At 35.2% G+C, this 16,313-nt stretch overlaps 2 protein-coding genes across 2 annotated transcripts in view; both read right to left on the bottom strand.

Moving 5' to 3' along the window:
• LOC136807826 (uncharacterized) overlaps positions 1–3,645 on the bottom strand; it is a 7,762-nt gene extending 4,117 nt beyond the window's left edge. The window contains exons 1-3 of the mRNA XM_067064447.1: positions 3,198–3,645; positions 1,787–2,725; positions 376–490 (exon numbers count right to left, since the gene is read on the bottom strand). Coding sequence (XP_066920548.1) covers positions 376–490; positions 1,787–2,725; positions 3,198–3,645 — 1,502 coding nt within the window. The remainder of the gene's footprint in view (positions 1–375; positions 491–1,786; positions 2,726–3,197) is intronic.
• A 5,183-nt stretch (positions 3,646–8,828) lies between these two features.
• Positions 8,829–15,133, bottom strand: LOC136807733 (chloride intracellular channel protein 2-like). The gene is made up of 2 exons (XM_067064346.1): positions 14,946–15,133; positions 8,829–9,623 (listed from the first exon to the last, which is right to left on the bottom strand). Exons 1-2 carry the CDS (start codon positions 14,979–14,981, stop codon positions 8,946–8,948), a joined length of 714 nt encoding a protein of 237 aa, XP_066920447.1. The 5' UTR covers positions 14,982–15,133; the 3' UTR covers positions 8,829–8,945.
• Between the last annotated feature and the right edge of the window lie 1,180 nt (positions 15,134–16,313).

The following is a 16,313-nucleotide window of genomic DNA, read 5'->3' as shown; positions in this document are numbered from 1 at the left end:
AATGTCCTGAAAGACTCATCATTGTACGATTGGCTATGTGTCAACAGAATACCATTCAAAACATTACGAGCACTACGAATTTGACGCTCCCAAACACCACCAAAATGGCTCGAATATGGGGGATTCCTTTCCCAAACGATGTAATCAGCATTGAACTCATCTCTCAAAAACGATTTGATTTTACTATGATCAAGACTCCGAAACAATTCTTTCAACTCACTTTGACAACCAACAAAATTCGTACCATTATCACTTCTTATCATCCTGATAGAACCTCTTCTACAAATAAAACGTCTCAAACACAGAATAAATGAATCAGTATCCATAGAAAAGACAGACTCAAGATGAACACTTCGACTCGACAAACACGTATACATCACACCCCAACGCTTAACCATCGCTCGACGTTCCTTTACAAGGAAGGGACCAAACAAATCAACACCACAAAAACTGAATGGAGGTGCTTCAAGAGTTCGTTCAATAGGTAGATCTGCCATAATCATGAGTACCAAATTACCTCTTTAGCTTACGACATAGTAAACATTTCTAGATAACAGACTTGACAAAGAGAGCACAGACTAATCCATATACCATTGTCCCTTATCTCGTTCATTGTTGCATTCCTTCCAGAATGGAAAACTTTCTCATGATAGAATCTGACGATTGACTTTGCAGCTTCTGAATCTTGAGGGATGATTACAGGATACTTGATAGAATCATGTAGTACAGACCTCCTCAAACGACCACCTACACGAAATAAACCAACCTTATCACAAAAGGCATTCAACGAAACAAGTTTAGAATCAGACAAAGAAGAAAAATATTTTTCTTGAAGAAGTTTAAAAATCCATGTTGTTGCTCTGGATAAAACGTCAACTGACAGAAGACTGTCGAACTTAAATTTAGGTGTAGATCTTGTTTTTCTATAACGTTTACGATTCTTTTTTCGACACTTTTCAATGAACAGAAGAATAAAGGACATAACTTTTTTCATCCTCAGAAAACAAGAAAAATGTTTCTCAAAGTAACTTATTATGTCAACAAAATCATCTTTTACGAGCAAAACCTTTGTTGCTTTTTGACTGACTAATTCAGGATCATTTTCAGATACAATATCAGACGAAAAATCTTCAGTTCTCAAAGGATTTTTCCATAAGAAACTTGGACCATTGAACCACTCAGACAGCTTTTTATCATCTCCTTTAACTTTCAAGCCTCTAGATGCATGATCCGCTGGATTATCAACAGAATCAACGTATTTCCACTGAGACGAATCAGATGATGATTGGTGATAAGCGACACTCTATTCGATACAAAACTTCTTAAAACCTTTTACTAGAATTTCGAATGTAACCCAATGTACAGGTATTATCACACCAAAACAATTCGTAAGCAATTTCGAAATCCAATTCTTTTGCAATGAATTTGGCAATCTGAGACGAGAGAGTAGCAGCAATTAATTCAAGACGAGGAGTAGTATAATTACTCTTTGCAGGTACAACACGTGATTTACCCATGATCAAACAACAATGAACAGAATTATCAGAATTTACGAGTCTAAGATAATGGCAACCACCGTAGCCATAATCACAAGCGTCAGAAAAATGATGGAGACTAATTTCTACAACCTCGCGAAATTCTTTAGGTTTGAAACAACCATCAATTTTCAAAGATTTCAAATCAGATAAAGATTCAATCCATTTCTCCCATTGAACAAGATATTCCTTCGGTACAGGGTCATCCCCACCGATTGGAAGTTAACAAACACTTTGAAATATCAATCTACCTTTCAAGATAAACGGAGAGATAAGACCTAATGGGTCATAAAACGAATTCAAAGCAGAAAGCATATCACGACGTGTTTTTGCAAAGACTTTATCAGGTGCTTCAAACTGAAAGATGTCATTTTTCAAAGACCATAAAACACTTAAAACACGTTGAACTGAGGAACACTTCTCATCTTTTCTTTTAATCACTGGAACAGGCTCCAATGCTTCTGGACAATTTGATGAAAACTTTGTCAAATGGAAACCTCCAGAATCACACAATCTTGACACGTCAGATATAAGCGACTTAGCAGACTCAACAGAATCAGTAGACTTGAGTAAATCATCTACATAGAAATTTTTTCTAAGTGTATCAGCAGCCTTAGAACCAAATTCAATCTCACCAGCAGAAGCTGTTCTTTTCAAGGCAAAGTTACTACAACTTGGTGACGAAGTACTTCCTTGCAAATGAGTATTCATCTCATAAGTGACAGGTGGCTTGGAATAGTCACCATCCCTCCACCACAAAAATTGATGAAACCGACGTTGACTTCCAGGAATTTTGATTTGGAAAAACATAGATTCAATATCAGCTGTGAAAGCAACTTGTTCCTGGCGAAATCTCATCAAAACTCCAATCAAATGGTTAGCTAGATCAGGACCTTGCATAAGCTCTTTGTTCATACAGAAACCTTTGTACGACGAACTACAACAATCAAAAACAACTCTAATTTTATTCTTCGTAGGGTGGTATACACCATGATGTGGAATGTACCAATTCTGACCCTCAGGATATGATGACGTTACCTGTTGAGCATAACCTTTCTCGATGATATTCTTCATGAAACCAACATAATCAGAGTGAAACTTAGCAGAAGATTGAAATTTTCTTTTCAACGAATCCATTCTTTTCAAAGCTTGTGGAAAATTGTCAGGGAAGGACTGATTCTTATTTATTTCTAAATGGTAGTGGAACATGATAATGACCATCAATGAACTCTGAAGACTCAACTATTTCAAGGAAATGCAGATCATCTTGTGAAAATACCTCAAAATCAGACATGCGAGTTTTAGGAACAGTTTCAATAGAAAATAGGTTCTTAAGCATAGTCTCAATTCCAGAATCCTTAACTCTTGGCTCTTCAACCAACAGATGATTGGATCTACCATTAGAATTTACCGAAATTCTACAACATGCTACAGACTTAGATCTACGAGAACAAATTGGTCCTACGACACACCAGCCTAACTTTGTCTTGTAAGCAAAGGGACCATCATCTTGGCTAGCAATTATTTTCACAGGCTCAATAGCTTTAGGACAATTTCCTCCAACCAAAATTCCTATTTTCAAAGAAGCAGTGTTTGGAAGTTCAGACTCTATAGATTTCAAATAGGGCCAAGCTTGAATAGACTTAGATGTAGGAATCTCACTTTGATCAACTGGAATGTAAGATTTACTAAAAAGTTTTGGTAGAGATGTCCAACTTCCATCACCAGCATGCAATCCTTTCACTTTCAGTCCAGATACAACATGACAGGCTTCAGTCTTACAGGAAGTGATTGTGTCAACAGTCAAATCAGTACGTTCAGTTGGTATCGACAACATTGATAAAATGTCTTCAGAAATGAAAGAAGCTTGTGAACAATTGTCAAGCACAGCAAATGTAACAATGTCAGATTTAGACAATTCATGACGTAATATAACTGGAACAACACACATACTAATGTTTCTTTCAGAATCCTTATTCAAAATACAACTAACAGGTGGATTTGAAACTTCAGGCTTTTTAGGACAAGGTCTGACATCAGGTTCTTTAGATTCAGAGCTGTCTTTCTTCGAGTCTTTAGGAGGTAGACGTGGAGGATGACGAAATCTCATTCCATGAGTAATAGTTGGATGCTTTTTATTACAAACCAGACAAGTTCTTCGATTTTTACAACTTGAAGCAAGGGACCTTTTTCAAGACATCCGAAACAAAGCTTTTCCTTCAATGTAAATCGAAACTTTTCCTCCATTGTTTTCCCTTTAAAGATTGGACAAACTTCAATATCATGGTCTACGTCACAAGCCGAACAAAGAAACGTCTTAAAACCCTTTGTACCATCCTTTCTATCGTGCAATCTTTTTGGTTTGAAATCACTACGACCAGCTCTAGAATCATCATAAAACCGATCTTTAAAAGCTTCCCTTGAGAAAAGCGGATCACTTGCAACTATCATTTCATTTTCCACGAACAAAAGCACATCCTTAAAACAGGGTTCACGATCAGACTCAGTTCGAATGTTTATCACCTTTCTATTCCATTTATCACGACAATGCAGTGGAAGTTTACTGGTTATTATGCAAAGATTATCAGCTGTATCAAAACTATTCCAAAGTTTATTCTCAATGACAGAACCACACTTAAGTAAAAATGAATAAAATTTACCAAAGGCAGAGGAGTCTCCTGGTTTAATAGCTTCCCAACGATCTAGTTCCTTTTTGAAAAAAGTCATAATTCTGTGGGGATCACCGTATTTTTTCTTAATAAAGACTTAGCATGATTATAACCATTACTTAAGTACAGACAACACTGAATCAAGTCATTAGCCTCTCCCTCAGTAAAATTCATTAAGCGAGCTAGACGTCCTTCACTGTCAGAGATCCTCTTTTCAACTAGTTCTTCAAAATTTGTTATGAATGATCTATATTCCAATGGATCACCCTTGAAAACCTCAAGTTTAACCGCAGGGGCACCTTGCATTTTAACAAGATCAAAAAGGGCATTCGAAATATCAGAAGCATCAACGGTCGTTTGAAACTTAGAAACTCTTCTCACACTTCGTGTTCTAGGTTTAGAAGGTGGAGCTGGCAAAAAATTGACACTACCATGGCTAGATACAGACTCTGGCCTAGAAATTTGCTCAGAAGAAATATGAATACTTTTTCTTGTAGACTCAGCCTTAATCTCGAAGTTAGAATTTCCAAAAGTCCAATTTTCAAAAATGTCAGAAATGGCCCTTTTCTTTGCAACTTCTTTTTCAAGGAGCAAACGATCCTTTTCAATAACACCCTCCCTCTCAGCAAAGGCAAGTTCAACTTCTAGACTAGCCAGCTGAGTAGCATTCTCGAGCATTTTTTCTTCTGGAGAAGTCCTCTTTGACGAACAACTAGTTGCCCCTAACGAAGATTTCTTCCTCGACGACCTTGTTGATTTCGTGATAGATTTAGCTTCAGATTCCTTAGCATAACGTATGGCAGAACTTTTAGTCAAGAAAATGTCGGTATCTACACTAGCCAAAAACGAATCTAATTCACGTGGTTCATTAATCAGTGGTTTCAACTTTTCACATACAAAGAGCAATTCGGCAAAAGCCTTATCTAGACCCATGATTTCATCATTAAAAGAACTAGATGGCAAAGACTTCAACAACATTTCATTAACATGATCACATATTTTCATAATTTCAACATCAAGCCTACACCTCTGTCTCTCAAAGAGCTCAAAATCATAATTTTTATCAGATCTTCTGGTCTTCCGCTTAGTCACATTTCTATCCCAATCAGACTGACGAGCCGCTTCATTTTCCGATGGTTCAGACATAACTCCAAAATGAGTTTCAAACAAATTTTATCAAATTTACGATATTATCAAGCAGCTAGTCAAAATCTAGATTGGATTTTCAGCACTGAAGTGATTAACATCCAATATTTTATCAAATTTTACGATATTATCAAGCAGCTAGTCAAAATCTAGATTGGATTTTCAGCACTGAAGTGATTAACATCCAATATATTATCAAATCACGTTATTATCAAACAGCTAGTCAAAATCTAGATTGGATTTTCAGCACTGAAGTGATTAACACTGATCCAATATTTTTCTTTATTATTATATATGTAATTGTAAGATGTTATAATATAATATTACGAGATGACAAAATATTTTCAACAGATGAATCACAAATCAAAGCAACAAACTCCGAAAAGAACTGACAGATCAGATTTCCTCTGGGTGAGGATGGTTCAAACAATTTTTATAAAATTCCTAAGTTAAAAAACTTTTCAAAACCGCGCACTGCACTAGCGCATCATCAAAAAATCAAATCAAACTTGCAAAATTGAAAATCGCCTCAAGCTTGCAGCAAAACGTAAAACAAAAAATACTTTCAAAAAAAAATATTCAAAAGTTCAAAAATCTCGCTGTTCCAAAATTCAAAACAGGACGGCCCAACTCCTGGGCATTATCTCACTCTCTGAAGATAAACAAGCTAGATGCTGAATGGACCTACCTGATGATGAAAGTTAGATAGCAATGCGAGGAGAAAAATGAAAAAAATCGGTCAGAAAACATAGCGTCTAGCGAAAATGCATAACGCAAGAAATTCATCATTGATTGATGGAAGGGTTGTAGGGAAAAAATAAATAGAAAGTTCTGGTAGCAAAAATCAGCTTTATTGACAATTGAATCATGCTTGATGGTGAGCATTGTTATCAATAATGTTTTTGTGTGAAAAACATAGAAGTATAAGGAAAAAATCCAATGAAAATCTGCAAAAACGGCGATTTCCGGCATTTTCAAACGGAAAAATTTTTTTCTCAAAAATCGAACTCAGCCATGTTTTGAGCATTGCGAATACGCATCTTTCTGCAAAAAAATAAGAAAAAACTAAGGATGCAAATTCGAAAAATGTTTTGCCGGTTTTTCCGGCATATTTCCGGCATTTTCGGCCGGAAAAAAATGTTTTTCGAAAATCGGGTCCCGTCACATTTTAGGTATTGTCATATTGCATCAGTGTGCAAATTTTCATAAAAAAATGTAAAGTACAGCTCGAGAAATTCAAGAAATACTGTCTTTCCGGCGAAAATAGGATGTTCTGGCGATTTTTAAATAGTTTTATTGACAATTAAACCATGCTTGATGGTGGGCATTGCTATCAATAATGTTTTTGTGTGAAAAAACAACGAAATATAAGGAAAAAGTCCGATGAAAATCTGCAAAAACGGCGATTTCCGGGATATTTCCGGTATTTTCAGCCGGAATAGAATTTTTCTCAAAAATCGGACTAGGCCATGTTTTAGACATTGTTAATACGCATCTTTGTGCAAAAAATCAGAAAAAACTAATGATGAAATCTCGAGAAAATGCCAAAAAACCGGTTTTTCCGACATATTTCCGGCATTTTCGGCCGGAAATGAATTTTTTTCGAAAATCGGGCTCCGTCAGATTTTGGGCATTACCATTTTGCATCTTTGTGCCAAAAATCAGGAAAAACTAATAAGCCAATCCCGAGAAAAGTTGGTAACGAACGAACGAACGAACGAACACGGGTTAATTTATAGGACCTCCACCGGGGTAGGTCCAAAAATTCTTGTTACTTGAACAAGTTGCGTGCAAAAAAATCCAACGAGGGTTCTAAACCCTACCGTTATTCACTCAAGCACTCGCAAGAGGAGTTCGACACACACACGAGAGAGTTTAAAAAAATCAAAAATCAAAATCAAAAATGAACAAAAGTCTCAAAAAAAAATTCAGCAATTATTTTTACCTTTGTGGCTGTGAAAAGGTTTTATTGATGACTGGTCGAAATATTAAGAACTTAAGTAGAAAACTAGAAATCCAAATAGAAAATAGACAACGAAAAATGTAAAGTCAAGTTCTCAAGTTCTTGTAAAAACGACAGTAAAAATAATTTTGCTTCTACTAGCACAACACGCAAAAATGCTCTCTGTCTCTCTCTGTGTCGAACTAGTTTACAAACAAAATAGTTACAAAATATAAACCCAATCTAATTTCCCATGAGGGGCAATGATCTAGACGCAAGGGAATGTGACGCAATGCAAAACAAAGAAGCCTCATGAGACGCAATGAAATGATAAGACACTAAACAAAAGAACTTATGATACACCCGGGATTACAAATTAAACATAATTAAAACTAAATCATCAAGTTCATTAAAGATGGCTTTTCTGCCATCAACACTTACAGTGCAGTTCAATATTGCTGAAAAAGTACCCTTTCAGTGCATTTTCTCTTGATTTACCCAACCCTTATAGTGCACTATATTTTTCAGCCGTAAATCTTCGTGAAAAAAAACGTAAGAAATTTTCTGTTTCAAAAACTGAGCAAAATATTCTTGTCAGCTGTAATATAGACAATAAAAACTTTTTCAAAAAACGAGAAGTAAAAACCTTTCTTTTTATCAATTATTTTGAATTCGTTTTAAAATTCGACCCTTGCAGTGCAATCTCACAGAAACACCCTTACAGTGCATTTTGGGATGCTGAATAACCCACACCCTTAAGCGCGGCACATGACGTTGGCCAGATCATACGAGTGCCCCCCCCCCCCTGGAGTATCTCTTTTAGATCAAAAGTTGGAGTCCATAGGTCCATTTATTTAGACCTTTCTTTGGAGGAATATAAATTTTCAGATTTCAGTCATACTCGTCAACATGCATATAGTTTATTCCATACACATCACAATTAATAAATTGAGAAATATAAATACAAAATTGTTTTTTTTACAGTTATTACACTATAGAAATTGGTTAAAATCTATAATAATCTCAAAGAAAATACCTAAACAAATAAAGAATAGTGTAGTGCAAATAAAAATGATTATATTCTTATCATCCAGAAAACACAGAATGAAATCCTGCAATTGCTTGAATCAATTATTGGAAATCAAACAATAACGTTAACACAAAATCAAACACGGCGAAATCCTCCAAAATTAAGGCAAGACTCCAAGACTCCTGAAAATGAGCAAGGAACGCAAATTCTAAGAAAAAATTCGCGATACCCGAGGGTATGGAAATGAGGTTTATTCACATCCGTAGAATAGCCAGTTTTCCTAACTCCTAACTTTGGAAGTTGCAACAACTCCTCTACTTCTCATGACTTTTATGAAGCCCCCTTTTTTCAAGATTTTTGCAGTCTGTTAAATTTCAATTCCTGGTTAGAAAACAAAACAAAACGAAAATTGGGAAAAAAACCCTACTGAATAAAAAATTCTAGATGCTACACAATATTATAACAATTATTTTAATAGTCTCAACCATGATTGACCCATATATCACTTCATTTTGCAATTTTATGTTTATCTACAATATAAAAAAAACTGAAGGTACCTAAATACTAGCAAATTAAAAGAAAAATTCATAAAAATTAAATCAAAATCGGAAAAAAGACATAAATTATTTACGTTGAGCTGCACGTAAGACTTGTTGCGCTTTTTTAGGATCGCCCATATGTTTATTCCAGGACTGAATAATTTCAAGGTCTTCACAACAGGTTTTGGAAAACACTTCATTCTGGTCAGCAACCTGTAAATACCTTGCCAGGTTTCTCAAGTGTCCAGGTATCTCAAAGTCCTTGTATGCTTTCAATGCAACTCTCAACTGATGTAAACGTGGTAATAAAGCACAATCAGGCATTAACATCTCATCACCAGCCAAATAACATCCAGGAATCTTTTTAGATGAGCCGAGGAAAGCATCAAGGCGGGATAACTCCTCAGCAAGCAAATTCCGTAGCCTCTCCTCAGAATTTGAATCTCTATTACGAATCCAGGCTGAAAATTTTTGAAAGACTTTATCTCCTGCCTTCAAAGCACCCTTATCATCAGCCACCATTAGAGGTGGATCCGCAAAATACCTTTCGATGTGTGATTCAATTTCGATGACATCGTCAATAGCTTTGCCATTATGGACTAGACATGGTAGCTTCACACCAGCGTAAGATTTAACAAAGAATTCTGGTTTGCGACGTAGATCAATTGTGGTAACGTTTGCAGTGACACCTTTGAGAGCAAGGATCATCATAAACCGATGGCAATGGATGCAATCGCCAAGGCCTTTGCCATCCGTGGATGCCTAAAAATAACGAATATCTATTTAAGTGATTTATCATATAGAAATGGTGGCAAATCAGAGTGGTGTAGAATAGAATAGAAAACAACAGCTTCTTTGATTACCCAAAGTGTTCTGATCGTTTCTCTCGAAAAATCCTTTCGAAGAAAAATCTCGAGATGCATAAAGTTATTGTTGTCCTCGTTTTCAAACAGATTTCATTGCTATAAAATAACACATTCACAATGATAATTGTCTTGTTTACACCTCATGAGACATTTTGAATTTCAAGAACTTTTGTTTTAGAGTTAATGTTTGCCTTTTGGGAATTTAAAATTGTTTAAATGTATAATTTCATAGCAATGAAATCTGTTTGAAAACGAGGACGACAATAAATTTATGCATCTCGAGAAGAGTGTATTGGGTTGTTAAAAAAAGTTCAAGAAAAGAAGGTTCACCATGCAAAGTGGCCTGGTTTATTAAATCAAAACAAAATGCCTTAAAGGGCAACAGATCCAGTATATGACAAGCCGTACTTCTATTGTTTTCAAAAAAGTGTTTGTCACCTTTTAAAAACAATCTATGAGTAACATAGATCATTCCACAAGAGGAGTAAAAAATCTAATGATAACACGTGTATCGGCGAACTTTATTAGAAAACGAAATGGGGACCTACAATTAAACATTTTTCACATGTGTGTGAAAATGTACAAAAAATCCTAACGAACCATCTTATGTAGTGAAGCTTGCGAAACCGAAAGGTTCCCTCCGAACCGTGCTATTAATATTTACGTTTGGTTGTTTGCAAGGGAATGTTTTCCAATGTGAGGTATTGTATTGTAAATATGACGTCATCAAAAAATTCACTTCGTTTTTCAAACCTTTTTTGCGTTCGAAATGTATCATTCAAACGGTTTTTATTACGTAATAGAGAAGCTTACCGTGAGTTCCTTGTTCCCGCATTGGGTGCGATTAGGCCTCCATTCTACGCGAGAGTATACAGTTCTCCACCGTAACGTTTTAAGTTTATGCTTTAAAGATTATTTTAGCTGAGACTTGGCAAATGCTTTAAAATCTATATTGTTCTATAAAACTATTTCTGGTTTGTTCAATGATAAGAGACCTGATTACGCTTTCTTTTAGCTCAGAATATCATTTATAATGACATTGATCTTTTATTTTGAGATAGACTTTTGAAAACAGCCCATTTAACCCTCAAAACTGTTTCCCTAACAGTTTTTCCTGTAACATTCGAGTTCAAATCTCAACCAGGTATTTTTAAAAGCGTGTTGTAAAGAGGCTTTAATAATAATGCATTGGTTCTGAAGGCAGTAAAAACTTTGCATTGTGATTTACTCAATATTTGAATTGGTTTGGGCATCTCAGGAAAGCAAATATCTGGCACATACTGTAATAAATTGAGGGATTCGTCCTCGCTTTTTTTCAAAAGTTTAAGAATTGATTCGGCTGGATATATAACTGTCCAATAGAAAGTTCATAATAATAATGTGTATTATTTAATGTTCATAATGAATGAGTGTATAATATAGCTTTTCTGGCTCTTTTGCAATATAAACAACAAATCAAATGCCACTCTTCCAACCTCTAGCTTGAATCAGGTTACATTTTTCAATAATAAAAGATAGTTCAGCCCTAGCAAGGTCACTTAATCGACTCCTCCTTATTCAGTCAAAAATCCTTAATTATTGATCTAAAGATTAGGCTTTTATTTGAATTTTCTAGATTTAAATAATTAATGAGTCTTGTAATATTAGGCAATCAGATGGATGGTTTAGTGTGGAAAGGATTTAAAACTAATTATTTATAATTAGTTATATATATAATTAATTACTAATTATGTCAAATTCATTTTCAGCTACAAAATTTAGTGTCCATTGTTCTAAGATGTTTTTCATTAGATTTTTTTCTGATTTACTTTAAAATGACATGCGAAAGTGTCAAATCAAAATGAGCAATTTCTTTTTGTTTGATTGAAATTACACAATTGGTTTATTGTTTTTATTTTGAGTCATGTCTCTGAAAAGCAGAGGGAGGTTCTAAAAGTGTGGTGATTTGATATTGTTTCTATGTCAGTTACTATGTAAATGAAAACGAAGAAGAAAATGAATAATTGAACACAATGGAACACTTTCTAAATTAAGTTTCCTTTTGATAACATGAATTATTGATTGCCAGTTTCTAGAATAGTTTATCATATTTGTGCCTTGCTTTTCCATCTACACCAAATCAATTTTGATATACCTCACTGTGATTAGCAATATTTTCCTTGAATCTGAAATATGATAATGCTATAGTAGGGTAATGCACCTGCACCTAAAGCTCTTTGTAATTTAGGACATTTCTTTCTCAAAATTAAACTGAGGCCCAGCATATACTCAGACAAAACGTTTGGGTTTGGGGGCATATCTAGGCGAATGGAGAGTACGAATACTCGCAACCATCAAGAGTGTCTTTCTGTCTTTTTTGGACCTTCAAAATCTTTTAAAGGATTGTAAAAACCATAAAATCTAATTTCAATCCCCTCTAATGGTTACAAAAATAGAAGAATACCTCAAATAGTCTCAAAAAGCTAAATTTTGGTTTATAAAAAAGTTATGATACAGAACTCAAATGAGCCCCCCCCCCAGCGGTTTGCGCGATGGCGTGATTGGGACTTTTTTCTTGCGTGATTAGAGATTTTTTTGGCGTGATGGCGTGATCAAGGTTTTGGCGTGATGCGTGATAGGGCAAAAATTTGAGGTGTGATGCGTGATTTGGGCTTTTTCGCTATTTTTTACGTGATGACAAATTTTAGCGATTTTCGTGATGCGTGATGGAGAAAATTTTTTTGCGTGATGGCGTGATTAGGAGTGCTGCTGGGGGGGGCTCTCAAATGGAAAACTATAGATTCTCAGCAAGAAGATGATAAGGTACATTTTTAAATCCCAGATTTCAGCAACATAAAAGATCCATTCTTAACTGTTAAATAAAAATGCTGTGTCATTTTCTTTGTTTGTACTGACTTTGAAAATCAACAAATGCCTGGCAAAACCTTCATAATCAAAAGATTCAATCCATCATATCTTACTTTTCTCAAGTCCAAAATTTTTCTATGCTATTTGAAATCAGGAGAATTAGAAATTTTTCATACCAAAAAGGAAGTTTATTATCAAAAGTTAAAATTTTCGTTTTTCCTCTGCATTTTCACTTTCTTTTTCAAACATTTTTTAAATGGATTATTTTCTCAAAGATTAATATGCTCTGAATTGAAGAATTGGTTGAAAGATTTCAAAGAACTGCAAAGAAAACAAGAGTTAGAAAATTCAAAAATTCCTGAGACAGTGCTTTGTTTGTTAGGTAAAAATTCTGCACATGTAAAAAATGGGATAACAATGTATAGGGTTCAGGAAAATTTTCAGGAAATAGCCTATCCAGCTTTGCATGGATCTAAATGGGTATCACTTCATTGTAGATTATTTTCTTGGTAAGCTGTTCTTAGAAACTGTTGTGGTCTGGAGGAAATGATTGTTACAACTCCAAATTTTTGAAGGACATGTTCAGGCAACATTTTCAGAGCAGGCCAAAATCTAAAATTTTGTGTCCCGAACCGTAAGTTGGTTTAATGTCAACATCCCTTATCTAATTCAGTTAGGGAAACCATCCAGGATCCTGCCATTCTATCAGCAGGCAAAAACTAAATGACACCTGTAAACTCAGGTTTCTTACAATTTTCCATTGAAAACAACCAAAAAACATTACCACCTCCCAAAGCAAGAGACCAAAACAAGTAATCTTCCTCGATGAGGGCACCCTTTTGGATCTATTGTTAAGGCCATCTTAATGGAAGCTAGTTAGTTCTTCAATCCATCGCAGCGTGCAACAAACAGTGTTTTGGTGAAATCAATAATTATAAGAATATATTATTCTTATGTGCTTAACTTCAATAAACTTTGAGTGCTTCATCGAAGATGAAAAAGGAGAAAGATGAAAATACGCTGGTTAATTTTGTTTGTATAGGTTTGTTGCAAACAAAATTGTTTGGTGAGTGATGTCAGTCAGGAACAAGTGCAAATTAGCATACCTGTTGGCAATCTCTCCTACTTAGGAGAGTTGTATCCTAATTTGGAGATTTAGGTATCGTAAATAGGAGAACAGACACTTTGACTTGAATTTTTGAGGTTACTGCTTTGATCCGCGTTTGGAAGACTATGCAAACTTCTTCTTCATCGAGATTTGCACCACTGACCAAAATTTCAAGTAATTTCTTTGGCGGGTTCCTTAAAAATTAACATCCTTAATAATCTGCCGTTCAGAACCTAAAATTTTGCGAACACGAGCTAAAGATTTGTTTTTCTTTTTACGGAACGGCCCGCTACGGTCAGAATTTCAAAATGGTAGCCGTATAGAAGGAAGGGGCCTGGTGATTTTCGCGCCAACAGGCGCAAAAAAAGCTTTCGCGTATGCTAGTTAGCACATTTTGAGTGGTTTTGGGCTATAGTTTTGCATTCCGCCAGCCAAACTTGATGAAATTCAGTACACAATCTCATTTGCTTATTATTTACATCTTGGAAGTGGTAAGATGGCGCGGATGTCTCTGGTTTGTGAAAAATACAGGTTTTTTGGTTTTTAGTATCCTAATTGAGATGTTGATTGCTATTTTGGATACTTTTTTGTATCCAATTTAAGATACTCTCCTAAGTAGGAGAGATTGCATGCCGAAGGTATCCTAATTCGCACTTGTTCCTGACTGGATGTTATGATATTTTTTTATTGCGGTCGTACGTGTACAGGAACTCACCAAATGTTCTTAACTGTTATTCAATATGATCATCTTTCTGAGAATAAGTTTTGTTTTGTAAACCTTCATAAAAGGCCCAGAAATATAGCCTGAACTTTTCCGGACTACTTGGCAATTACAAGCTTGAAAAAGTCCCAAACATGACACTAAACTAAGGGGAGCCTTTCAAACTCGGAGTTGCCACAGAAAACGTCAAATGGACATAATATATAAAGCGACAGAAAAAACCAGCCATCTTCAAAAATTTGAGGGCCGTGCGAGCCGTCAAACAAAAAGAACAATAAATTTATAAAGCCCAACCAAAGCAAAGGCAAAGGGATAGTTGTTGTGCTTTGACTGAAAAGTGTGCCGTGGTTAGGTAGGAAAATCTGGGTCTTTCACCAACATGGCAATAGCAGAAAGATGTGATAGCCAAACCTTTTGTCTAAGTTGAAGGAAAAGGCTAAACAGCCTGCTGCTAACTAAACCAAATAGATGGAATGAGAATGAGATATATTTGATGTCTTTTTTTTTAAAGGGACAAAATAACAAATAAAATGTAAAATCACCTTGACAAAAAGCTCCAACTGGTAGTCATCGTCCATTCTGTCAGTTCAGCAAGGTCATTGGTATTTCTTGAATCTTTTGAATAACACTAAACTTTCGTGTATGAGGGAAAATAAAAAAGGAAAACTGAGGACTGAAAAATTGAATGACCAAACGCTCGAAAAAATTTTCTGAGTTGCGAAACGAAAGTGGTTTTTGAATCCACATTTGTTTTGATTTTGACACGCATGCGTAGAAATTATGACCGGAGAAAGCTGCATCCGCTGTTTTTGATTAGCTCGGACTTTGACTAAAACAAAAGCTGCAAAGATGTAGATAAATATTTGTTCCTCCATATCCACGGGCACGACACCACAATTCACAAACGTTCCGGCGGTCAACAATCAAAAGGATCCATTTTCACTGATGCAAATTACCGAATATTTTGAGATCTAAACTGACCTTACCACTCATGAAAACTGTTCAACAAAATCTCTCAAATTATATATAGTGAAGATATGTAATATCTATCATTGTCAACCTCGTGCCCGTGTATCCCAGGCTTTATTTACAGTACACTACTGATGGACGCCAGAGAATTATCTAGCGCCATATAGTTAAAGCATAAAAAAGCTGATAATGCGCAGGGAACAAGGTTGCTGTCATTGCAGTCATTTTATGTAGAAAATTTAGCAAAAATTCAAAGGGAATTTAAATAGTGGTATGTGAAAGAAAAACCTAATCCAAATGAAGATGATAGAAGAAAAGTAATATTGGAGAAACAATGAATTGCAAAAATTACTGACAAACACACTTTTATGCCCCGCTATATTGGACAAAAATACAAAGTATAATATAATGTACTCTTCCGTACAATCATTAATACAAGCTCGTCAGAATACATACAAAATGGGGGCAAACACAAAACAAATACTTTAATGGGATAAATTTTCGCGGGGATTAAATTTCGTGGTTGAGCTCATCCGCGAAATTTTAAGCTTTCGCGGGGATTAATTTTCGCGGATGAGGGATTTCCTGATTTTTCGCGGGGATTTAATTTCGCGGATTGGGGTACAAATTAAAATTTTTGAAAAGGGTCAAAACATTGAAATAAAATTTTTCCAGGAAAATTATGAATTTTTTTTTCAAGTAATAAGAGGGTGTTTTGGAATAGGGCGAAGAGATATGTATTACAAAGAACACTGTTTGCAAATGCTGCTGCCAAAACAAAGCGTCCGAGTAAACCAGAAAACCCATCTGTTATCCCGAAGACATCTAATGCGTCTATTTTGTTAGATTAGGAAGTTTTTCAACTTAGCAAAAGAGAGATAAATAAAATGACTTAAAATTGTTGTTTCGTTATTTTCACTCTTTCTTATCATTGAAAATAA

The sequence above is a fragment of the Clytia hemisphaerica genome, unplaced genomic scaffold, assembly GCF_902728285.1.
Source record: "Clytia hemisphaerica strain Z4C2 unplaced genomic scaffold, Clytia hemisphaerica genome assembly, whole genome shotgun sequence".
In the NCBI taxonomy this organism is placed as follows: domain Eukaryota; kingdom Metazoa; phylum Cnidaria; class Hydrozoa; order Leptothecata; family Clytiidae; genus Clytia; species Clytia hemisphaerica.
This window is presented reverse-complemented; position numbering and strand designations above follow the sequence as displayed.

Coding starts and splice junctions, on each gene's coding strand:
- LOC136807733 (XM_067064346.1), bottom strand. CDS start 14,981: ATGGACGATGACTACCAGTTGGAGCTTTTTGTCAAG. Junction 9,624..14,945: donor AGTTGGAGCTTTTTGTCAAG/GTGATTTTACAT, acceptor CGTTATTTTTAG/GCATCCACGGATGGCAAAGG.